Source organism: Eretmochelys imbricata, chromosome 4 (assembly GCF_965152235.1).
Source record: "Eretmochelys imbricata isolate rEreImb1 chromosome 4, rEreImb1.hap1, whole genome shotgun sequence".
In the NCBI taxonomy this organism is placed as follows: domain Eukaryota; kingdom Metazoa; phylum Chordata; order Testudines; family Cheloniidae; genus Eretmochelys; species Eretmochelys imbricata.
In genome coordinates this window covers 91,925,694-91,951,334 of record NC_135575.1, presented here as the reverse complement: position 1 = coordinate 91,951,334, position 25,641 = coordinate 91,925,694, and the positions used below count along the sequence as shown (strand labels likewise).

The following is a 25,641-nucleotide window of genomic DNA, read 5'->3' as shown; positions in this document are numbered from 1 at the left end:
TCCACATCCTTCTTGTAGTGTGGGGCCCAAAACTGGATACAGTACTCCAGATGAGGCCTCACCAATGTCGAATAGAGGGGAACGATCACGTCCCTCGATGTGCTGGCAATGCCCCTAATTATACATCCCAAAATGCCATTGGCCTTCTTGGCAACAACGGCACACTGTTGACTTATATCCAGCTTCTCGTCTACTGTAACCCCTAGATCCTTTTCTGCAGAACTGCTGCCGAGCCATTCAGTCCCTAGTCTGTAGCGGTGCATGGGATTCTTCCGTCCTAAGTGCAGGACTCTGCACTTGTCCTTGTTGAACCTCATCAGATTTCTTTTGGCCCAATCCTCCAATTTGTCTAGGTCCCCCTGTATCCTATCCCTACCCTCCAGCGTATTTACGTCTCCTTCCAGTTTAGTGTCATCTGCAAACTTGCTGAGGGTGCAATCCACACCATCCTCCAGATCATTAATGAAGATTTTGAACAAAACCGGCCCCAGGACCGACCCTTGGGGTACTCCGCTTGATACCGGCTGCCAGCTGGACATCGAGCCATTGATCACTACCTGTTGAGCCCGACAGTCTAGCCAGCTTTCTATCCACCTTATTGTCCATTCATCCAGCCCATACTTCTTTAACTTACTGGCAAGAATACTGTGGGAGACCATGTCAAAAGGTTTGCTAAAGTCAAGGAACAACACGTCCACTGCTGTCCCCTCATCCACAGAGACACTTATCTTGTCCTAGAAGGCAATTAGATTAGTCAGGCATGACTTGCCCTTGGTGAATCCATGCTGACTGTTCCTGATCACTTTCCTCTCCTCTAAGTGCTTCAGAATTGATTCCTTGAGGACCTGCTCCATGACTTTTCCAGGGACTGAGGTGAGGCTGACTGGTCTGTAGTTTCCAGGATCCTCCTCCTTTCCTTTTTTAAAGATGGGCACTACATTAGCCTTTTTCCAGTCATCCGGGACCTCCCCTGATAGCCATGAGTTTTCAAAGATAATGGCCAATGGCTCTGCAATCACATCCGCCAACTCCTTTAGCACTCTCGGATGCAGCACATCTGGCCCCATGGACTTGTGCTCGTCCAACTTTTCTAAATAGTCCCAAACCACTTCTTTCTTCACAGAGGGCTGGTCACCTCCTCCCCATGCTGTGCTGCCCAGTGCAGCAGTCTGGGAGCTGACCTTGTTCGTGAAGACAGAGGCAAAAAAAGCATTGAGTACATTAGCTTTTTCCACATCCTCTGTCACTAGGTTGCCTCCCTCATTCAGCAAGGGGCCCACACTTCCTTGACTTTCTTCTTGTTGCTAACATACCTGAAGAAACCCTTCTTGTTACTCTTAACATCTCTTGCTAGCTGCAACTGCAAGTGTGATTTGGCCTTCCTGATTTCACTCCTGCATGCCTGAGCAATATATTTATACTCTTCCCTGGTCTTTTGTCCAATCTTCCACTTGTAAGCTTTTTTGTGTTTAAGATCAGCAAGGATTTCACTGTTAAGCCAAGCTGGTCGCCTGCCATATTTACTATTCTTTCTACACATCGGGATGGTTTGTCCCTGTAACCTCAATAAGGATTCTTTAAAATACAGCCAGCTCTCCTGGACTCCTTTCCCCCTCATGTTATTCTCCCAGGGGATCCTGCCCATCAATTCCCTGAGGTTGTCAAAATCTGCTTTTCTGAAGTCCAGGGTCCGTATTCTGCTGCTCTCCTTTCTTCCCTGTGTCAGGATCCTGAACTCGACCATCTCATGGTCACTGCCTCCCAGGTTCCCATACACTTTTGCTTCCTCTACTAATTCTTCCTGGTTTGTGAGCAGCAGGTCAAGAAGAGCTCTGCCCCTAGTTGGTTCCTCCAGCACTTGCACCAGGAAATTGTCCCCTACACTTTCCAAAAACCTCTTGGATTGTGCACCGCTGTATTGCTCTCCCAGCAGATATCAGGATGATTGAAATCTCCCATGAGAACCAGGGCCTGCGATCTAGTAACTTCCGTTAGTTGCCGGAAGAAAGCCTCGTCCACCTCATCCCCCTGATCCGGTGGTCTATAGCAGACTCCCACCACGACATCACCCTTGTTGCTCATGCTTCTAAACTTAATCCAGAGACACTCAGGTTTTTCTGCAGTTTCATACTGGAGCTCTGAGCAGTCATACTGCTCTCTTACATACAATGCAACTCCCCCACCTTTTCTGCCCTGTCTGTCCTTCCTGAACAGTTTATACAACTTCCAGCTGTTGGATCATGTTATACCTTTGTCTGCTAGACTGAAGAGTCCATTATCAAATATTTGTTCTCCATGTAGGTACTTATAGACTGTGACCAAGTCTCTCTCCTTCATCTTCTTTGAGCTCCTTGAATCTCTTTGCTTAACAATCACTGTAAGGCATGTTTTCCAATTCTTTAGTTCCAAGTGGCTTCCCCAAAATGGGAAAAGCAGCAGCAGCAAGGGATGGAAGGAGTCTGGTTTGGGTATACCATTTATACAAAGCAAGTCTGTGAAGAAAGGGAAATCAGACCAGAGCCACTGCTCTCTTGATAAAGAGAAATGTACGAACCATTATCCACAGGTTTCTGAGGAAGTGCACAAGCTTGTCTAATGAAATCACAATACTCATATATAGAAATCAGAAGGTAGATAAAGGTGCTTTAACAGCAAATAATGGTGCAATGCTGAACCGGGGAAAGATCAGTTTGATTTGTAAGCAGACCTTAAGCTTCAAGCTTCCAAGGTTGTGTTTGTAACAAGTGAAAACAGATTTTAAAAATTACTTTAAACCTTGACAATGCCTTTTAGAAAATAGCTTATAATTCTGATGTCTTACCTTACCATATCTGGCATTGCTTTGGTTTTGTAATCTCTCTATAGCAACCCACCAGAGATTATTTCATAAGGGAAAAGGAAATTTACTTTTTCTGTTAAATTCTTCCAATGGTTGAATCATACAGAGATTTAAAGACATCTCACAAAATCATGAGAAACATTGTATTGTACCTACGTTATTGTTTGTTCAGGTCTTGAAGCTCTGGAGTTCATTGTGTGCTTTGCTCCAATCATGTACATATGAAGATAAGGCTTTTTTTCTTTTAGAACTTTATATTATGCAAAGAGCATCGCCATTTTAAGTCATACTCCAGTCTAAAAAATTACTTACTGTTACAAGTAATTCTGTATTTCTTTCCATGTCAGGTCCAGCAGGAGGCAACTGCCTTTGAGAAATCAAAGATGGAGCGTAACATCACAGAACTGGAAAACACGATTTGTGGGGTAAGTAACATGTTAGTGAGTAAACTTCTAACAGAAGTTCTTTCTCACCCAAGTGGCTTTTTAAAACCCTTATATTTTCTTTTAAGTAAAATCATTCCACTGTAATTCCACAACTTCTTTGTTTTTTTTTTAATTACAGTTTGAAACACAACAGTTTGAACTGAAGAGTACAATCTCTGTACTGAAAGAAAGAATAAACTCTCTGGAAGATGAATTAAAATCAAAGTCTTATAAACTTGCCCAGACATCTGATAACTCTTCACAATTTAAAGCTGAGTTATGCTCACTTCAGTAAGTTTAGCTTAAAATTTTGTGTCCAGTTATAGCAGTTAACATACAATTTTGTCATAGGTTAACATGACAGAGGTAGATAACTCACGGTAACACTTTCATAAAATGTTTTTCAGATATCCTGGTATTGTTTGTCTTGCACTGACAAGAAAACACTAGTAGGAAAAGGTGCTCTAGATTTTCTTGGGCTACCAGTGTAGTTGTATAGTGAGCAAATATAATAATATTTTTAAAGTGCCAATTGCAAATGAAAGATAATCTTATTGCCAACACGAAAAGACACAAACTCCTGAAGCTGTGAAAATCTTTGTACAGAGTCAATCACTTGTTATACTAAGTTGGAGTAATGAAAATACCAAAACTGAAAAGTTCACTAAGTTATACTGAAGGTTGCTAGGTGCAATTTGAGAAGAAATGCTACTAAACGCATTTGTTAAGTTTAAAAAAAAAGTTTTAAAATTTCTATAATGGGGTAATTTCCCCCATCTACGTGTTTTACTCCGCCTGTACTTTGGAGTTCCAATCTCAAGTCTATAAACAAGGCAGTAGTCAGGGTTGATCTCTTAAAATTTTCCTGCCCTCAGAATTATTTCATTTTTTCCCAACAACTGTGTTCCCTAGGTATGATCATGGAGGAAAATGAAGTTTCTAACAGATGCTGCACATGCATTTCCTTAGGGTGGAGATGAAAGCCCTCACAGACTGGAACATTGGGCCTGGATTATGCCACTTTCAGACTGGTGTAACTCTTTAGATTTCACTGAAATCTAATTTTATGTATGCAGTTTTGACAAATTTGGCCTTACTTACTAATCTCACAGAGAGCCAGTCTATATTGACAAATGACTAGGCTTATTGTTCTAAAATTTCCCTCATGTCATTGTTTTGACTACACTCATACTCCCACCATAGGTACTACTGATTTAGCTGGAGTATAAGATAAGTCAATACTCTAACTGCCTCGGGCCCTGTTTGCAGTAGTGCTTTCAATGTTGCTACCATTGGAGCAGAGCCCAGACAAGCTGAGGCAGCTGGGATGTTGTTGAGCATTGGGAGAGCAGCACTAGACCTGTAAGAAGTGGGGGTTTTTACCCACGAAAACTTATGCCCAAATAAATCTGTTAGTTTTTAAGGTGCCACCGGACTCCTTGTTGTTTTTGTGGATACAGAATAACACAGCTACCCCTCTGATACTAGAGCTGTGGCCATCTGGAGCTCAGGAGCAGAGTCTTCTCATGTCCCCTCATGCTATCCTTAAGCCTATTGAGGCTAGCAGGAGCATGGTGAGCTATTTAGGCTTGTCTGGGATGGGAGCTCCCTTTGAGTGTCTGGAGGTTGTGTTGGAATAACAGGAGGGCTTAGAGGTTGTGGGGGGTAGACAAAGTGTTAATGTGGGACCATGAGGGGAATAGGAGTATATCAGCGGGCACAGAAGGAGACTACTGGGGAGCTGGAGCTTGTTTTGAGTAGAATTGTGGAACTGGGATATTTTCTTGGGAGGAGGGGCCTGGGGTAGGTTAAATGTTGCAAAGGGGGATATTTTGTGGAAGAGGAAAATGTGGTGTGTTGGGCAATGGTCTTTGTGGGAGTAGTCGGGGCATGTGGGAGGGAATGAAGATGTTATGTGGAAGGCAGGGCAGTTGGGATATTTGGAGGAGGATCCAGAAGATGGAATGGGAGTCGGAGAGACATAGACAGCTGAAGCTCAGGAATAGACTCTTTGGGGCCTGTTATAGCTTATGTTTATTTAAATATTACTTTTGCATCCCACACCTTGTGCTGAATTAGGCTGTATTTTCTCAGTATGTTAAACTTTCTACTTTATTATGTGTGCAGAAAAATTGCAAGTTACAAAAACATCTTTGTTTTCTTAAATCTTTTCTTAAATGATGAAAATATTAATGATGTAAAATGTTCTCAACCTACTTATAAAGCTCTCATTTTCTCATCCCCAAGTCAAAGCGAGGCCTCAGACTTATTTTAGACTGCCAAATCTCAAAAAGTACATAAGAAAGATAAAGTTTCATATGTTTACCCTATCTTTTGTTATCTATTCCCAAACTCAACTATTGGTTCACTGCCCCTGGGTTAAAGGGTGCCTATTTCCACATGGTCATTCATCACAGTCACCAAATGTCCTTAAGGTTTGTAGTAGCAAGTGTGCATTATCAGTTTATGCTCCGTTCTTTTGGTCTATTATCAGCCCCCTGAGTCTTCACAAAGTGCAGTCGGTAGGGGCGGCACATCACAGGAAGACAAAAATCCAGGTCTGTCCATATCTGGATGATTGGTTGGTCTTAGGTCATTCCAGACAGCAAGTGAAGGAAGCCATCGAGAAGATCTGATCCCTATTTTGTTTGTTTGGCCTGATGATCAACAAAGACAAATCAGTTCTTCTCCGTATACAGAGAATTGAATTTATAAGAGTTCTTCTTGACTTGACATCAGGAAGAGCTTATTTGCCTCAGGCCAAATTTCAAGCAATATTCAACATTTGCAAAGAATTAAAGTTATATCTTTGTACAATAGAAGGGAACTGCCTGAAACTTCTAGGTCACATGGCAGCTTGCGTATAATACATGCACAATTCACCTCAGAGTCCTGCAGAAGTTGTTGAAGTGTGTCTCTCATCATCTACTCAAAATGCAGACTCAACTGTTCCTGCAACTATTCTGTCTTGCCTGGACTGGTGAATGGACCCTGCCAGTGTATGTAGTGGAGTTCCATTTGCTCCAATTCTGCCTTGTGTGACCTTAGTCACAGATGTTTCGTTCCTCAGTTGGGGAGCACATCTAGGGAGCTTTCAGACACAAGGTCTGTAGACTGATCAGGATCTCTTTCTACAGATCAACGTCAGGTAGCTCTGAGTTATTTGTCTGGCCTGTCAAGTGTTCCTGCCCATATTGCAGGCTGTTCTATACAAGTGCTCACATACAACATTGTTGCAATGGTTTACCTCAACAAACAGGGAAATCCCTTTGGCAAGAAATACTGAAGCTCTGTCCCTTTGCATCGAGAACAAGATTACCCTCAAAGCATCTCATCTTCCTGGATCTCAGAACTTTCCAGCAGACCATCTCAGCAGGTCATTCAGCGGAGATCATGAATGGTCCCTCAGACCCAATTTAGCAAAGTCAATTTTTTTGGTATACCAGAAATGGACCTGTTCAACACTTGACTGAACAGGAAGTGTCACTAGTTTTATTCAAGGACAAGTCTCAGCCCAGGGTCCATTTTGGACACCTTTGTGGTCTCCTAGAAGGGAAAACTTATTTATGCTTTCCCCAATCCCTATGCTGCTGAGAGTCTTGGGCCAACTCAGACAAGATCATGCTGTTCTAATTTTGATCACGGTAGCCTGGCTTTTTCAGCACTGGTTCTCGGACACGTTGAAGCTCTCCATTTGAGATCCCATTACCATTCCCCGGGTTCTGGACATAATTTTACAAGGCCAGGCTCTGTATCCCAACTCTCTTAGCCTCCTGTGGAGTCAATAATGGAGCACCCAAGCAATGAGGTGTATTTTATCTGTTCTGCTGCAGTGGAGAGCATTTGTCTGAACAGCAGAAAGCCTTCCACCTGATACACTTATCTCATGGAATAAAAGAGGTTTTTTGTGTGTTCCCAGCAGAAAGATACCTCTCCATCACTGGCTCCTATTCAGTGTATTCTGGATTACCTTCTTCACTTACAGGAAAAAAGTGTCTCAGTCAGTTCCCTCAGGGTTTGTCTGACTGTTATCTCTGCATTTCACTCTTCTACAGATGGGAGATCTGTTCTCCAGCCCTGTGACTATTAGGTTTTTGAAGGGTTTGAACAGGCTTTTCCCACCTGTTAGGGACCCAGCTCCACCCTGGGATCTAAATTTGGTTCTCTCTGTTTTAATGGAACCCTCTTTCAAACCTATAGCTACACGCTCATTGTCTCATCTCTGGATGAAGGTGGCATTCCTGGTAGCTATTACTTCAACCGGAAGAGTTGCAGAACTTCAGGCTGACCCTCGTTATACGGTATCTTACTAGGACAAAGTTGGTTTGTATCCACATCCCAAATTTCTCACTAAAGTGGTTTCAGATGTTTATTTGAATCAGACTATAATACTTGCCAACTATTTTTTCTGAAACCTCACACAAAAATAAGAAAAATCTCTATACTTTGGACATTCGCAGGGCTTTGGCTTTCTACCTGGATGGGACTAAAGAGTTTAGGACATCTCTTCAGTTATTCATATCCTTTGCTGATAGGATGAAAAGAAAAACCATTATTTCAGAATATCTTTTCCTAGATCTCCTCCTGAATTTGTCTGTGCTATGAGATTGCCAACATTTAATTACCTCAAAGAGCTTTAGTGCACTCTCTAAGCTCAGGCACATTCAGCTGCTTTCCTGAGTTATGTTTCCATGAGTGGTGTTTGCAGGGCTGCCACTTGTCATCTGTTCGTATGCTCACTGCTCATTATGCTTTCTCCCAGGCCTTGAGGGATGATGCTATATTTGGGAGAGTGGTGCTGCAGTCTTTGTTGAGGTAAACTCTGATTCCCTGCTCCATCTGGGACTGTTTGTGTGTCACCTAAAGTGGAATGGAAATGTGCAAGCACTCAAAGAAAAAATGGTTACATACCTGTTTGCTGTGTTCTTCAAGATGTGTTGCATTTGTCCATTCCATACTCCTCCCATCTTCCCCCTACACTGGAGTCACAGCAAGCACTGGCTTCTGGTGTGGAGGAACTGAGTGGGGATCAAGGCATCTCCACTCCTTTATACACTGGGCTAACAGCATGAGCATGTGGAGGGTGCATGTGCTGCCTTAACCAGTACTGCTATGGGAAAAAGTTTTCTGGCTCCAGTTCCTGGGCATGCAGGCACCTGAAGCGGAATGCAACACATCTTGAAGAACAACAGTTGCTGAACAAATATGTAATCTTTTTTTTAAATGAAATTATCTGGGGAAAAAATTCCATGTAGAATTACGCAGAGAAATTTTAAACAAATTGCTCACTCAGATCAAAAGGTCAGAGGAGTGTATGAAAATAAGACTTACAATAGAACACTCGATCTAGCTTTTAACTATAAAGTCAGTACCTTGCTTCTGTGACGTATTACTAACATGACCATTTGGAAACTGGTCCCTAGCGCATTTAGTGGTGGTTCAGACAGCTGACCCCACCGCCTTGTTTTCAGTTTCTCCTCCAGATATCTGTGGCTCCTCATTGCAAAGAGGAGACTGGATGCCATTAAAAACAGATGAAAATGAAGAGGATATCTCCTGCTTGACACAGGAGCCACCCTCCAGGATTGTGCCACAAGCAGAATGGTTAAAAATCACTAAATACTTCCCCAGTACTAGTTTTCTATCTAAGCAACTGCTGTAGTTGCATAGAGTTGCTTGGTACAAACAGAGAGGGATGTGTATACAGGTCACTGTTAAACTGGTAAAGTTTTGAGAATGCCTGTACTGGTAGATAATTTTCTTGAAAATCTTCAGAAAGTAAAATGTGCTTGTAGATAAAACAGTGAGAGAAGTCCTCATTGAGGTGAAAAATTCTTGTTTAATAAATTCCGCATAATTATAACTTAAAATGGTATAACTGCTTTTTATGGAGAGGGTAAGATCAATACGGATATTGTAAATCTTTCAACCTATAGTACAAATTTAAATGTGTCAGTTATTACTGCATCAATCAAGATTTTGTTCTGCTCAATGTTGGCTTACAGCAATGTCTTTCTACAAAACAAATACTATAGACTTATTTTTTTTTTTAATAAAGAAAAGCTCCTGTTGACGTCAGTGGGATTTCTAGTTGCTGCACTACTTTCAAAATCAGGCCACTTATTTTTTTCCTCTTGCAAAACTGGCATTTTGGTTTTATTATTTGCATTTGTTCTGGTTTATTAAGATGATGAAAATAACTTTGGCTGATCAAAACAATCCCACAAAGCGATGCTCTTAGATAATCCTTTCAGTTTCTCTAATTCTTTGATAGTTTGATCAAAGAATGTATCTGAAAGATTAAAGTCTTGTGTTTTCCACTGACTGTTGATTTCTCAGGCTATTAAATGAACAACTACAGCGGTCCCTTGAAGATCTTCAGCACCAATCCTCTCTTAAAAAGGATGAACTTCAATCAGCTCAAGAGGAAATTGCAAAGCTAGAGGAGAAAATAGGTAATCACTTCATTTTCTTTTTTGCATTGATTTTCTATATTTAAACCAACAAAAACACCCATTTCTTCTCTTACAGATAGGTTAAACCATAAGAGCTCTTCACAGGATGAGACCGTGAATGTGCTCAGAAGTACCATTAGTGTCCTGGATAAGGAAAAGGACAGTCTTCAGGAAACTGTAGATGAAAAGACAGAAAGAATTGCATGTTTAGATGACAACTTAGCTAACAAGGTATGTACACTAACTACTTAGTGTATTGCACTTGATTAGTAACTTCCATCTGAGGATCTCACAGCGGTACACAAAAATTAGGGCAAGATTTTGTTCTGATGCAGAAGGCCTTTGTATTGCTTAGGCCCTGTGTTTAAAGATTTAAGTGGCACCTAAGCTCTTGCACTACCAGTGATAGAACCTGCATCTACTGACTCCCAGTCATTTATCTTAACTGCTAGATATCCTTCTTCTACAAACTTCAAATTAGTCCTAAGTTTCATTTTTATTGTAAGAAGTTTGGAAATTTGAACATTTAAAAAACCCAGTTACCTATTGCTGAATAGTAAATTAAAGCTTTTATAAATGCTACTTTAAAGTAAATTATGCCCAGTTTGAATTATTCTGGGTATTTTGCAGCATAATATGTAATATAAATTTCATATTTATTTCATAGGAAAAAACAATTGCTAATTTCAGACTAACTCTGTCAGAACTGGAGTCTTCCGTAAAGTAAGTAATCACTGAGATGATTTTCTGTTGGTTTTATTTTCCTAAGATCAATGTCGTCTTCAGAATAAAAGCACTAGCAGCCAGGCTCTTATTGTATTTTTGGTGACATATACTTAATTATATATGTTATCAAACAGGGCAGTATGATTTACATTGTGGAAAAAATATATCTCGTTGCAGAAGACACTTCCCCTCAAATACTGTAGATGTGGTGCTAGTGGATGGTGAGGATTAAAAGTGGCAATAGCAATTGTTTATCTGGGTAATTAAACTTCTGTGCATTTAATTTTTCTATAAGTAGCACTTAACTTGCACTTCTAAGGGCTTGTCTACAATACCCGCTGGATCGGCAGACAGCGATCGATCCAGCGGGGGTCGATTTATCGCGTCTAGTATAGACGCGATAAATCTATCGCTGAGCGCTCCCGTTGATTCCGGTACTCCACCAGAATGAGAAGCGCAAGCGGAGTCAACTGGAGAGCGTCAGGGGTCGACTTACCACAGTGAAGACACCGTGGTTAGTAGATCTAAGTACGTTGACTTCAACTACGCTCTTCACGTAGCTGAAGTTGCGTATCTTAGATCAACCCTGTGTGGTAGTGTAGACAAGCCCTAAGTTACAGTGACTTTGTAAACATGGGGTTGTGCTGTTCTATATTCCCCCTTAGTTGTAAGTGTTGTTCAGATATCACGAGGGGGCATAATTTGGCCTGCAGACTCTCCATTATTGGTGACGTAATTAATTCTGCCTTCCTAAATTACTTGTACAGTTTTAGTTAAATTGAATATCCCTCCTTACTACTGGTATAGAATTGCTATGTAGTGTTGTGTGCTGTTAAACAGTTGATCTGTTCTATCCCAGTAGTGACTGCATTTCAATGTTGGATGAATGATTTCTGTATCTACAGTTTGTAAAGTGATTTGGGATCCTTTTGGATGGAAGTTACTGTAGAAATTAGTGATGGTCCTGAACCATAAAGCTTGGATCCAGAGCCAGATTTTCCCAAATCACAGGGATGTTTGGATGTAGGTTTTGGTTTGTTCCTTTATAGAGGTACCAAAGTTTGGTACCAGATCTGAACTTCCCCATAGATCAAGTATATTTTGATCTGTGGGTCAGTTCAGGCCCATATCTGATAGAAATATCAAATGTTGTTGTTGTTTACTGATAATGTTGGCCTTATTAGCACTTGAGTGATCAGTCTGCCAGCCATTAGGCCACGGAAGATACATAGGAGAGGAATGATCCAGCTTAAACTGTTATTCCCCATTCACTGTATTTACTACTTCATAAATAAAACTTCTCATGTTTAGTCGTATGGTTGATCTGTTGCACTGAACAAACTCCTGTGTTCTACTTGAACCTTCACAAACCTGTACTCCATAAAGAGAGCATAACTTAACTCAGTTTTGTTTTGACTTTTATCTTCATTATATTGGGTTTGAACTCCTACTGGGTGGGTTTGTGGGGCTATCAGTTAGAAACGTTCTCTTTATCTAAAACTACTCAAGATAGCCATCAGGCCATTTTTACAAAGTCACTTTTTAAGGTAAAACTGCAGCATTAGAGCATAACAACTGCACATCTAGTTGATAGAATGCAGAGTACAGTGTGCTTAGATGGAAGCAGATAGTTAGTAGGGAGACCTGAGGATATGACCATCTATTTAAGCATACATGGAACACTTGCAAAATAATTTAGGCACCTTACTGGATGCCTAAGCTTTAGAGTGCTTTTAAATAAACAATCATTACTAATGTATGCAAATACCTCTATATGTTCCCCATTTCATACAAATCAAATTACTGAGCTATTTAATTTATTATTTTCAAAATTCGTTCTTTATTTCTGTTGTCCGTAAAGTTTTACATATTTAAACTAATGTCCACAAAATCCACAAGCAATTGTGATAAAATATATAAAGTATTGAAAACTATAAAACAATATGGAACAATGTAAATCATATTGAACTATTGTAATTACATCATTATGTCTAATTCACTAACAATTCACTAACAATTCATAACCTCCTCTGGAAAATAGAAGTCCAAATAAATATTAAAAGGCTGCCAATCTTTGTTTGTCAGAAACCTTTAATAGAATTTATTGCCTTGTGTTTTTCTTCACTTCTTTGTTATCTTCTCATATTTAAGGAAATCTCTTGCTGAGTCTGTTCTTCTCAAATAATGTCAAAATAGCTCTTATATGTTATAAAACTGGTAATAATGCAGATAGAAAATGTTTTTCTCCAAAATATAATAGCATAGAGATTACCATTTTGAATCTAGTGCCTTAGTGTTTTACAGATCTGTTTTAAACCATGCAACTCTCCCCCAATCAGCAGGGCATATATGTCTGACAATTCCTGGGGGCTCCCAGGGTTGTGAGGCACCTCTCAATCATCTGTCTTTAGTGTGAGGAAGCTTTGTTTGTGCCTGTCATGAGTTAGCTCCCCAGCTCCTCCAGCCATTTGCAACACAAACATTCCCCTCTAGGCCTTGCTGGCCCCACTGTCACCCTCTAGGTTAGCGATTGACATACCCTATCCTTGAGTCCTCTGAGTGTCATCCTGGAGTGTCTCACCCCGATCCATGGGACACTTGCAGTATTCACAGATTTGCTGCTTCCAAAGAAACAGTAGTCCCCAGGTTACCAGTTCTACCTCAGATCACCACTCGGCTTAACGCACAGAATTTATGTATGTTTATAATGAAATCAAGTATAAGTTTAATTAACAGAGCATAGAGATTCAAGTAATAGCAAGTAGTAGTATTGGAAACAATTGTTTACATATAAAATAGAATCATAACATGCATTCTAGATCCTAAACTTAATTCACTAGATACTTTTATGTCTTGCAAGGATTTTGGGTGAGCCAAACTCTACAACGCTTTACAGACAGGTTAGGCTATGACTCTTCTTTCATCAGACAGATGCACTGTCAGCTTACCTGCTTGGTGAAGGATTTCAGTGTGTTTCTTTGCCCTTTCCCCACACCCTGAAGATATACCAGTCCCATCTGTTGTTTTATTCATAAACAGGACACCCCCTGCTGTTTGTGTCATCTTGTAGACTTCCTGTCTTGTAGATTTAGCCTGTGGCTCAGTACACAAATAGGCATAACTCTGAGGCATAAAATACGCAAATGACCAGACAGGGCGATAGGTGTCTGCTATCTCCTGCCTGAAAGGAACTTTTCCAAGGTATGTCACTTCCTAGTGATCTCCCTTAACTCCAAGGCCTTAAGACCATAATTTTCTGTATAGATACATAACTCAAATATTATCCGCACACACATTTCACGATGATTATGTCAACCAGTGGGCTACTGGCTCTTGCTAGAAATCTTACATGCCTCCCTTTGGTGAATTATTGTGCATACATCTGACCCAGGGAATCACTGTAAAACCCTATGAGCCCCCTATGCACTCTGCCAGTTGGCATCAAGAGGTCCCTACAGATGAGTTCCAAAGACAAGTAAACTACCTTCTTTGTTTCTTTTTCTGATATAGGCTTCAGCTGATCCTTTTTTAGTTGTCACCTTTCAGACATTTCTTCAGTTAACTGCTGACATTTTTTTTTAAAGGTTAAACTTTTTATTTGAAGGTCAGCTTAACTGGAGTTCTGGTGCATTGGTATATGAAACATCTGTGGAGAAAAGCTATATATATATATGTATGTGTATGTATGTATGTGCTTATGTAGGTGTATATATAGGTTACAATAGAAATATATAATGTATATTTCTATTGTGGGTTTTGTCCCTGTCCTTCACTCTTTGATTGTGGCCTTTTTAGATTGAGAGTTGTTTGGAAGAGGAATTGTCTTCCTCTGTGTGGGCAGTAGCTAACTTATTGTAGCCACTATCAGAATACAAATACATAAGAGTAATTCCTGTTCCTTGACGGTAGGGTATATATGCTTACCAGATTATCAATCACTGTGATCTTCAGATTTGTGTGTGTGTTTTCTCATAGATACCAAAGCCTGAAGAGTCCATTATGGTCATCTAGTCTGACCTCCTGTATAACAGAGGCCATAGAATTTCCCAAAAATACTTCCTAGAGTATATCTTTTTAGGAAAACATCAAACCTCGATTAAAATATTGTTAGTGATGGAGAATCCACCATGATTCCATATATAGTTCCAATCATTAATTACTCTCACCACTTAAAAAAATTACACCTTATTTCCAGTCTGCGTGTGTGTAATTTTTTAAAAAGAACTGGAAAGAGGCAGCAACTCGTCATTTGAAAACCCTGGTGCCCCTTGTGACCTGAGCACTTAGCTGAAGTCCACCGTCCTGCAGGTGGCTATCATTAGGAGGAGGAATTGATGATGGAGTCAGGTAAATTTGATGCAATTCTTTTTATTTACAAAGAATGTACAAAGTCCTGTTTCCCTGAACCCAGAAGGACTCAAACAGGAGACAGTTTATTTTAGCTTCTTTCAGTGATTTGCACATGTGTATTCCATTTTTGGTGTGCGTACTCCCTGTTCAGTCATTGAAAATTTTTCCCTTAGTGGTACCTATCGGGGCAGCTTGAGCACCGTCTGCTGCTGCACATCACTGTGCACTGGTATAAAGCGCCCAGCCGCCCCCCAAGCTCCTTTAGTTCCTTCTTATCGCCCATGATGATCATTAGAATTGCTTGTCTTGTCTTAGCAAGTGATCTGTGTGTTCATTGTAAATGAATCATAGTTAGTTTTCTAGATTTAAAGCGTTATTGCTTAGTTAATAGTGTAGATAACATAAGTGTTCTTTTTAGAACACAGATGTTTTTTTTTTCTGTTACTTGGTTCTGAGAAATGCCTTGGTCACTCGGCTTCAAGCCTGGCTTCTCTTGCGCTAGGCCAATGCCCATGAGCGACCCACACTCAAACTACTCAAGTGTTTAATGGAAGCTCGTATTCAGATTCATTACCCACCACCAGTCCACTGGCCTTATTGGAATCTGTTCAGTTTCCCCCAGTTTCTAGGTAATACGTGAGACATTCGTGTTCTGTGTCCTCGGAGAGGCATGGGGCAAGTTACTCACCAGTTATTGCCTGTTCCTGAGCCTGGTACTGAGCAGCAAGAGGTGGTTCACGAGGACCTTGCTGGAAAACTAGTGGAGGAAGAGTAGCCTCAGCCTGGGCTGTCCGCCTCTTCCTGCTTTCCTGTAATCTTCTCAGAGGGCCTCCTCCAGATGACTATAAGATCCCCCCAAGAGTTGTTAAAGAGGGTGGCCTTAAGCCTGGGGATCCAGATGGAGGAGGTTAAAGAATCCTCACACTGCCTGGTTGATATTTTGGCCAGAGCAGGGCCTTCGAGAGTGGCCTTACCTATTAACGAGGCAATTATGGACCCTATTAAGGCTCTCTGGCAGATCCCTTTATCCCTTACCCCTACCTCAAGAAGGGCCGAATGTAAGTACGATGTGCCTTCCCAGGGGTCTGAATACTTATATTCTCATTCCTCTGGGCTCTGGTGGTGTCTGCGACAAGTGAAAGGGAATGGCAAGGACAACAAAGGGCGACCCCCAAATCAAATGATGCCAAAAAAAAAAGAAAGATTTATTTGGTAGAAAAGTTTATTTAACTGAGAGATTGCAACTCAGGATTGCCAACCAGCAAGCGCTATTGGGTCAATATGATTTTAATGTTTGGGACTCCATTTTAAAGGTTAGAGACATGCTGCCAGAGGACACTAGGCAAGAGTTCTCGTTAGTTGAGGAGGGGAAATCTGTAGCTAGATTTTCACTGCAGGCTGTGTTGGATGCTGTGGACTTTGCGGCTAGATCCATGGCTTGTGCAGTGGGTACGTGCAAGAGCTCATGGCTGCAAACCTTAAGGCTTACATAGGAGGTCCAACAGACTTTGAAGGATCCTTGCTGTTTTTGGGGAAAACTGACCCTAAGCTCCAGGGCTTGAAAGACTTTAGGGCAACTCTAAAGTGTCTGGGGTTCTATGCTCCAGCCCCACCCAGAAAGCACTTCTTCCCACAGCAGACCCACCATTACTCTGCTGCTGCTCCTTGGCAGGACCTGCAGAGAAAGAAGAATTGGGGTTATATACGTAGACCTCCCCCTCCTTCTGCTTCTGCATTAATGCTTTCTCCATGACATCCCCAGGGGATGCTAAACAGGTGTTTTGATGGGATGCGGAGGGGATTCCAGTTTCCAGGATGCTCTGACATCCAAACTGCCTTATACAATCCTGTTTACGTCCTTAAAGTGATATCTAATTTTCATATTAATCAGAAAATTTTCTTACCTATGTTTTACCCAAAATCTCATGAAAATAGAGAGAAACATCATCTGCACACCTGAGATGTTAGAAGAACGTTGGCATTCCACATAGACAGGAGTAAACAGTTTTGTTTGTCAACCCAACTGTTCGTTGTCATACCAAACAGAATGAAGAGTCTCCCAGTCTCTTTCCAGAGACTTTCATTTTGGATAACTTCATGCATTCATGTTTGTTACGATCTGGCAGGTAATCCTGGCTGCCAAACTATTGGCACATTCCACAAAATCGTAAGCAGCCTCAACTGTGTTCCTTGTGCAAGTCCCTATCCAGGACATTTGTAGAACGGCATTTGTAGAGCGGCAGTTCACGACTTTGCATCCCGTTATTCCATTATTCAGTATGCCAGAGAAAATGCTAAATTTGGATGAGTTGCACTCCAGTCTGTGTACATGAACTCTGATCCTTCCTCCTACATTACAGTTTGTGAGTCACCAAGAATGGAATGCACATGTGCAATCACTCAAAATAAAAAACGTTTACTGACCTTTTGTGACTATTCTCCTTTGAGATGTGTTGCACATATCTATTCCACAACCCACTTGGCAAGAAGGTTCTGAGAGAGCTCTGAGGCAGCTGGGCCTTTTATATCAGCACATAGTGGTGTGCGGTAATAGAGGGCACTTGAGCTGCCCCAACGGGTAACACTGAGGGAAACCTTTCCAACAATGGTGTGCAAGACACACTCACACCAAGAGTGAAATGGACATGTGGAGTGCATCGAGAAGAACAGCAGTTAGAAAAGATTAGTGTGGTTTTTTTCTCACTGCTCCAGGCCCCTTTCAGCCAGCGCTCAGCCCAAAAGCTTTCTCTAGGTTTTTTTCAGCTATGCTGTCAGTGCTTGTTCAGGCTGTGTCTGGCTTCCTGCTTTTTCTCTGTTTCTTTGAAAACAACGAGGAGTCCTTGTGGCACCTTAGAGACTAACAAATTTATTTGGAAAATACAGTAGCAGGTGTATATATATACATAGTACATGTAAAGATGGGAGTTGCCCATCAAGTGGGGGGTCAGTCTAATGAGACAATTCAATTAACAGTAGAATACCAAGGCAGGAAAAATCACTTTTGTAGTGCTAATGAGGGTAACCCATTTCAAACAGTTGACAAGAAGGTGTGAGTAACAGTAGGAGGAAATTATTATGGTAAAATTAGTTTTTGTAATGACCCATCCACTCCCAGTCTTTATTCAGGCCTAATTTGATGGTGTCCAGTTTGCAAATTAATTCCAGTTCTGCAGTTTCACTTTGGAGTCTGTTTCTGAAGTTTTTTTGTTGAAGAATTGCCACTTTTAAGTCTGTTATTGAGTGACCAGGGAGGTTGAAGTGTTCTCCAACTGGTTTTTTAATGTTACAATTCCTGAAGTCAGATTTGTGTCCATTTATTCTTTTGCATAGAGACTGTCTGGTTTGGCCAATGTACATCGCAGAGGGGCATTGCTGGCACATGATGGCATATATCACATTTGTAGATGTGCAGATGAACAAGCCCCTGATAGTGTGGCTGATGTGGTTAGGTCCTATGATGGTGTCCCTTGAATAGATATGTGAACAGAGTTGGCACCGGGGTTTGTTGCAGGGTTTGGTTCCTGAGTTAGTGTTTTTGTTGTGTGGTGTGTAGTTGCTGGTGAGTATTTGCTTGAGGTTGGGCGGCTGTCTGTAAGCGAGGACTGGCCTGTCTCCCAAGATCTGTGAGAGTAAGGGAATCATCCTTTAGGATAGGTTGTAGATCCTTGATGATGCACTGGAGAGGTTTTAGTTGGGGGCTGAAGTTGACAGCTAGTGGCGTTCTGTTATTTTCTTTGTGGGGCCTGTCTTGTAGTAGGTGAGTTCTGGGTACCCTTCTGGCTCTGTCAGTCTGTTTCTTAACTTCACCAGATGGGTACTGTAGTTTTAAGAATGCTTGATAGAGATCCTATAGGTGTTTGTTTCTGTCTGAGGGATTGGAGCAATTCTCCGCTTCTCTCTCGCATACATGCACATAACCTCTATTAGAAACAATACCCAGCCTAGCCCCCTCCACTCACTTAATTTAAATTCCTGAATGCCCTTAAGTATGCCTTTGTTTTGGGCAGTGCCATGCCTGTGTTTGGGATGGAAGCTGTTATTGTTTTACAAAGGAACTTAACTGTTTCTTGTGCTATTGCTGAATAGGAAACAATTTTCCTAAGAAGTTCAGCAATTTTGAAAAATTTCCTATTCCATAGTGGGATGAAACTGACCTTTCAAAAAAAATTGAAATCCATTTCCCCTCTTTGTCCCCCATAGTTTGGTGATTTTGTCACTCACCTGGGATGTAGAGACATGGGAGAACCAGGCAGAGCAGGGACTTGAACTTAGGTCTTCCATATCTCAGGTGAGTGCCCTAACTACCAGATTATTGGCTGTTCCAGATGAGTCTGTCTCTTCTGTTGAGCCATTCCACTTTGTATAAATAAATAAATATTCATTGGACCAGGGACTTTAACCTGCGTCTCCCACATACCAGATAAGTGCCCGGATCACTGGACTATAGTCAATCTTTCTTTTTCTAACCCAATAAATATTTAATTATTTATACAAAGTTGAACCACTCCAACAGGAGAGAGAGAGAGAGACTCACAGGAGAATTATTAGGACACTCAAGTGGGATGTGGGAAACCTAGGTTCAAGTCCCCATCGTGCCTAATTCAATGACTTGCATCTTCTTAGCTTATGCCACCAGCAGCCTAGGTGAGGACCATGTGGAAGTCTCTCTCTTTCTCTGGTTTTGAGCAGGAATTCCATCCTGGTCCTGAGAACCCTTCTTGACAGAAGTTTTTTTTTTGTTGAAACCACCCCTTTCAAAGGAGAAGTTTTGGGTAGATGAATCAGTATTTTCCAGTGGAAAAACTGTTAGAAAATTCCTGTCCAGATCTACTTACAGCCATCTTACATGAAGGACGGCAGTTACACCCACCAGTTTTAATTACATTTCGCCCAATCGTCAACAGTTCTACATGCTTCAGTGATGACTTGCCCAAGCCACAACAAGCAGTTAAGCACTTTATGCTGGTAGGCAGTTCAACAATTTACTCTGAGCTATGCAAATTTTAATCCATCACACATGGGGGCACAAGATCCATGTAGTGGTAATTTGTTTATAACAGTGATACTCAGACTGAGGTTTGGGAGCCACAGGTGGCTCTTTAATGTGTCTCCTATGGCTCTTTGCAGCACATGATATTAAAACACTGTGCGAGTTAATTATTAACCAGTCAAGATGCTTTTACTATGTTAGAGACTAACAAATTTTTTAGAATGGAATCCATTCTATGCATCCGATGAAGTGAGCTGTAGCTCACGAAAGCTTATGCTCTAATAAATTTGTTAGTCTCTAAGGTGCCACAAGTACTGCTGTTCTTTTTGCGGATACAGACTAACATGGCTGCTACTCTGAAACCTTTTACTATGTTATAAACCAATTGTAGAATATTTGGTCAGTGATTTTGCTGTGAGAATAATATATTATTTTATATTATATATAAGTAGTAAATGAAACAATAAATTCACACTACCATGGCTCTTTTGTGTAATGTTGATTGCTAATTTGGCTCTTGAACTACTGAGGTCTGAATATCACTGGTTGATAGTTACCTTCCGAACAATAAATAAATTAGTAAGTTGCTCCTAAAGCTTTTGTATATTCAGAGCTTATCTAACATTTTGAAGCAGTATATGCTATAATGCAAGAAGGGAAATTTTATTTAAGGTTTTCAAAATCACCCATTTGATAGCCAACTAAAGGAGGCGCTGAGTAACAGAGATCGGGAGATAGCTAGTCTCCGTCGCCAGCTTGATGCATCTCAGGTAGAGCTTGCAGAAACAGGAAGAGTGAAGGAAATGGCTCTGAAGGAAAACAGAAGATTACAAGATGATCTAGCGATAATGACCAGAGAAAACCAGGTATGAAAGTAGTGCCTGATAATGAAGTACACCAAAGCAGAGCTGGTGTTAGGCGTAAGCAATTGCTTAGGGCCCCGAGCAGCTCAAGCCCTGCCCCCCCCCCGGCCCCCCATTCACTTTTTTAGTGTGTGTTTAGGGGAGGGGGCATTGGGATAATACCATCTCTGCATCAGAGATTACTTGTATTTTGTCTGCATGTATTACTAAATCCAAAACTGCTATAGTCTATTATGCATTTTGAATATTTTGCTGTTCTGCATTCTTGTTAATACTAGAATATTAAGAACAGTTGAGTTGAAATGAACATATTTAGGCTGAATTTAAATATCTGCAAATTTAAGAACTTGTTCATTTATTTGGTCACCTGTGGAATCAAAATGCATTCAATTCTTATATTCTCCTCTCAAGTACCAAAAGGTTTGTTCTCCCATTGACATGTGTGGCATTTACATTCATAATTTTCCCCACACCTTTGATAGGAATAAACCCCTTATCACATGGCAGTGTCCTTCAATGTGTGTAGAAAAAGGCCAACATGTATAGCAGTGAGCTTTCAGTATGCACATTATTATTATTTTATTACACCATTGTCATACGTGAAACATTATAGTTAAAATAGAGATGGACTTTCCATTCTAAACTCTTTCTGTCTCAGGCAATCCTAACTCTTTGAAAATGTATTTTTAGGCTGAAATTTAAGTTTTTATTTGTTACTTGTACCTCTTCAAATGCACTGTAGATGAAAACCCATCTTGTTGGACTGATTGTGTCCATCAGAGGACCCACACTGAATTAACTTCTAACACTTTGAGAATATGCTTATTTTCTTAATGCACCATTGGCTTTTAAGACATGCCATGTAATAATTACACTTCAGAAGGTGGTCTTGTGAATTAAAGAAGAATGTTAATCCACCTGTCTTCATGTAAAATGGAGACAGTTTAAGGAACTCATCAGGTTTGACTGACCTTTTGGTGCATCAGTGTCTTTCAAATTTTGTGCATCCTGGGGTTCAAGCATCAGGCATCAAGCATAAATATGATGGTCATAATTAAATCAGTAAGAAAGATGGGGGGAGGGTTAGCTCAGTGGTTTGAGCATTGGCCTGCTAAACCCAGGGTTGTGAGTTCAATCCTTGAGGGGGCCATTTAGGGATCTGGGGCAAAAATTGGGGATTGGTCCTGCTTTGAGCAGGGGGTTGGACTACATGATCTCCTGAGGTTCCTTCCAACCCTGATATTCTATGATTCTATGGCATAGTGTTTGAGTTTGCTCAAAAAGTTCTTTTCAAAACCATTAAGAATTTTTTTAAACCTTGTGAATGCTTCATTCTCCATTAAGAAAAACATTATTTTTAATTGTAAAATAAATCTGGATATGGATTACTGAAGTATAAAAAAAAGTTCTAAACAAATTTTTGTTTTTGTTTTTTTTTAACTTGCAAAACATTGGGTCATAGGATATATTAATAGAACTCAAATTATCTGACTAAAGCTTTTGGTTGTGTTGTAACTCCAGTTAATTGATTCCTAGTTAGTTTGAATTAACCAGCACAATAACAAATGCTAATTTAGACGCTTCACAAAAAAATTCTTTCTGGTTGTGGTTCAGTCTAAGTTTCAGTCACTTTGTTAATCTTCTGATTTTTGAGTCATGAGCATTAATTTGAAAACTGTGTAAATGGAGACCTTGTGAAAGTAACAATAAGAGTCTGTTGCTTAGGTCACTCCTCCCTCTCTGCTTCAGATTACTCAACTGAGAAAGTAGGGAAAATGCCACTCCCCTATAGTCAAAAGGGGAGGGATCTTGAAAGAACTTTAATGGATGTTCACAGGGTGGGGGCTGTCCTCCTTCTCCCCCAGGGGCAAACTGCCTTTCGATTGGCTGGGGATGTAAGAATGGGCTAGCTGGTTGGCTCTTATCCCCTCCGCCCTTGCCTGTTTAAACTCTTCCAAGTTGAATCCAGTGAAATAAGTGGTATGTGAAAACGGGGACATAACACCATTTCCCAAGTGTTTTGTTAAATAAAGTTGTGGCCTGCCAATTAAAATCCATTCTCTGTTGTTTATTCACCTCCATGTCCTGATCAATGTAGAATTTAACAGGGTGGTGTATGGAGATCGGATTTACTGAATGAACAACTCCAGAGCAGAATAAAGAAAAATATAGGGCACTTGACAGGCATGCGTACTTTAGTATATTTTATTTTAATAAACTATTCAGTTTTCATGTAATCTCTTTAGACAGTCACTACTGAACTAGAAGAAGCAGTACGTGAAAAAGAAGAAATGAAGACTAGAGTTCATAATTACATAACTGAAGTCTCCAGATTTGAAAGCTTAATGGCTTCGAAGGTGAGGAAATAAAGTCTGTAAATTGGCATTTGTGTGTTTTTAATAAAAGTTGTTTCAATTATGACATGTTTTAATTAGCCTATAATAAAATTAATATTTGTAGATGTAAATGTTTCAGTTTATTTTAAAACTAGTAATGTATGTATGGAAAACCCTGTTAGATTACAGGCTTTAAGACAGTCTGGCAGACTTCATTGATAATAGTTACATTGTCAGCAATGGTGAGGAGAAGCATCCTCACGTTTGGTTGGTTGGATGTTTTACAGCATAGATAGTGATATATTTCTAGCATTACTTCCTTGCTATGAGCAACAAAGCAAGATCTAATGATCATTTTTAATCAGGCTTGGAAGGATTAGATTTTTATCTCTAAATGTCATTTTCACTGTACACACAAATCAATGAAAAAATATTTCCAAATTTGCAAAGTAAAAAAATTCTGCTTCGGAAATTATTAGAATCAAAATACAGTGATGTTCCTCGAGTGGTGGTCTCTGTGTATTCCACGGTGGGTATGTGTGCTCTCCATGGCCCGGAGTCAGAGAATTTTTGAAAGCAGGGTCCATTAGTCTGCACATGTGCCCTTGCTCTCCTCATGCCTCCAGCCAAGGAGATAATGGATGGAACAGACCAATTGCCTCTCCCATTCCTTCTTATCACTGCTTGGCTTAGGTTGGATCCTCCACTGTCCAGAACTTTCTCTTTCCCTCTTTATTCTTCAGTCTGTAAATGGTTTAGAGTTTTACTCTATAGTATTTAGCTAAGTTTATTAGTTAGTTATATTCCCCATCCTGGGGAACTCTCCCTCCCCATATCTCATTACCAGTACTGGACTATGCCCAGAACTCTGGGCTTCAAAATCTATACTACTTTCCTGCACTCCTTCTTGGTCAGTAGAAATGATCAACACTGCCCGTACAGCCTATGGGATGCTCACATCATGGCAAAGTGCAGAATCTGCTGCTCTTCCCCCAAAGAGGTGGGAACTTCATCTTAGGAAGCACCTTATGGAGAAAGCCATGAGGCTGCAGTTGGCCATGAGGCTCCAGTCAGGGGACCGTCTCCTGTATATTGGCCTGACTTAGGAGTGAGGGAATCTACTTCCACAGATCACTTGTTAGGGTCTTGTTGGGAAGACAAGGAGCATTCTCTTAAACACTGGAGCAAATCCTCCTCTGAGCCCATTTCAAAGAAGTCAGATAGAGCCTCCCTAAGTCAAGTAAGTCTTCTTGCTTAGCCCAAAAGGACTTGGAATATCCTAAGTCTCAGGGTTGTCACAAGAAAGCTCACAAATCCAGAGCTCTGTCTGTACCAGACCACACTACAGTGGCAACAGTACCTCCAATAGCAACTAAACTTAAACACCAGGAACCAATGGTACCAGCAAAAGGCAACCATCAGGAACCTCAGCCACTAATGGTACCGGCACTGCTTCACCAAACAATGGCACAAACTGCTCCAGGTCCATCAGTTTGAGTGAACAGGACCCCTCGCATTCCTGGGAGAGTGGAGACTTACTCTATACGTGATGACATTTTTGCTCTCTCTGATTCTCAGGACCATTTCTATCAGGTCCTGACTCCACCAGTATATGCAAGTTATGGAAGGAGTCTGTCTCCCTTTGCATCTTCCAACCATTGTTTACTTCCAACATAACTTTACTGCCAGTAGACACAGAATTGGTCTTTTCTTTCTCAGGAGACACTGAACCACCAGAAGAACCTGTGTCTCCTTCTCTGAAAGATACCTTCTTAGACAAGAAACTAGGATCTGTATGGAACCAACCTCCACCTCAGCACCTATCTCGGAACCAATTGTACCCCATACTATTGGGGGACTCCATGACCACTCTTTGACCTTTCTTAATGGCACTGTTTTCCCACAACTGGAGTGAAATAATAGCAGACAAGTGGGTAATAGACATCATCCATTCTGGTTATGCGATCAAACTTACTTACCTATCCCCTCCAAAACTCCTATCTTTGCCCATTTCATGGGCCATTCTCATGAGGAGATTCTCAAACAGAAAGTTGAATCCCTCCTACGGTAAGGAGCAATAGATCAGGTACCTCTTCAGCACCAAGGAAAGCGGTTTTACTCATCATTCCTTCTAATACTCAAAAAAAAAAAAAAAAAAGAACACACCAATAACAAAAAACGGTGGCTGGAGACCCATTCTCGATTTCCGCCATCTCAACCACTCTATTCGCAAACTGAAATTTTGCATGTTCACACTAGCATCTATAATTCCATACCTAGAAAAGGAACTTAATTTACAGCTTTTGATGTGAAGGCCACATACTTTCATGTGTATGCTCACCCCGCTCAGAGACATTTTCTCAGATTCATAGTAGGCCCTAATTGCTTTCAATACAGAGTGCTCCCTTTTGGCCTTGCAACCACTCCAGGGTCTTTACCAAGTCTTTATGGTAGTAGCAGCCCATGTCAGGTGTGGTTTCACCATTTTCCCAATCTCAATGACTGGCTTCTCATTGCCCATATAAGTCAAGAAGCCTATGAGTCAACTTCTTCAATGCTTCAGTTCCTGTCTTCCCTACGGGTCAGCATAAACCTGGTTCTGCTTTCACTCCAGAACAAACTATAGACTTCATCAGAGCATCCATAAATTCAGTCAT

At 40.8% G+C, this 25,641-nt stretch overlaps 1 protein-coding gene across 3 annotated transcripts in view; it reads left to right on the top strand.

Moving 5' to 3' along the window:
* Positions 1 to 25,641, top strand: part of CEP135 (centrosomal protein 135) — a 105,082-nt gene that overhangs the window by 58,955 nt on the left and 20,486 nt on the right. For all 3 annotated transcript variants that reach the window (XM_077815608.1, XM_077815605.1, XM_077815606.1), the window contains exons 14-20: positions 3,187 to 3,264; positions 3,404 to 3,555; positions 9,604 to 9,719; positions 9,796 to 9,950; positions 10,387 to 10,442; positions 20,483 to 20,651; positions 22,895 to 23,005. In XM_077815608.1, the coding sequence (XP_077671734.1) occupies positions 3,187 to 3,264; positions 3,404 to 3,555; positions 9,604 to 9,719; positions 9,796 to 9,950; positions 10,387 to 10,442; positions 20,483 to 20,651; positions 22,895 to 23,005 (837 nt within the window). The remainder of the gene's footprint in view (positions 1 to 3,186; positions 3,265 to 3,403; positions 3,556 to 9,603; positions 9,720 to 9,795; positions 9,951 to 10,386; positions 10,443 to 20,482; positions 20,652 to 22,894; positions 23,006 to 25,641) is intronic.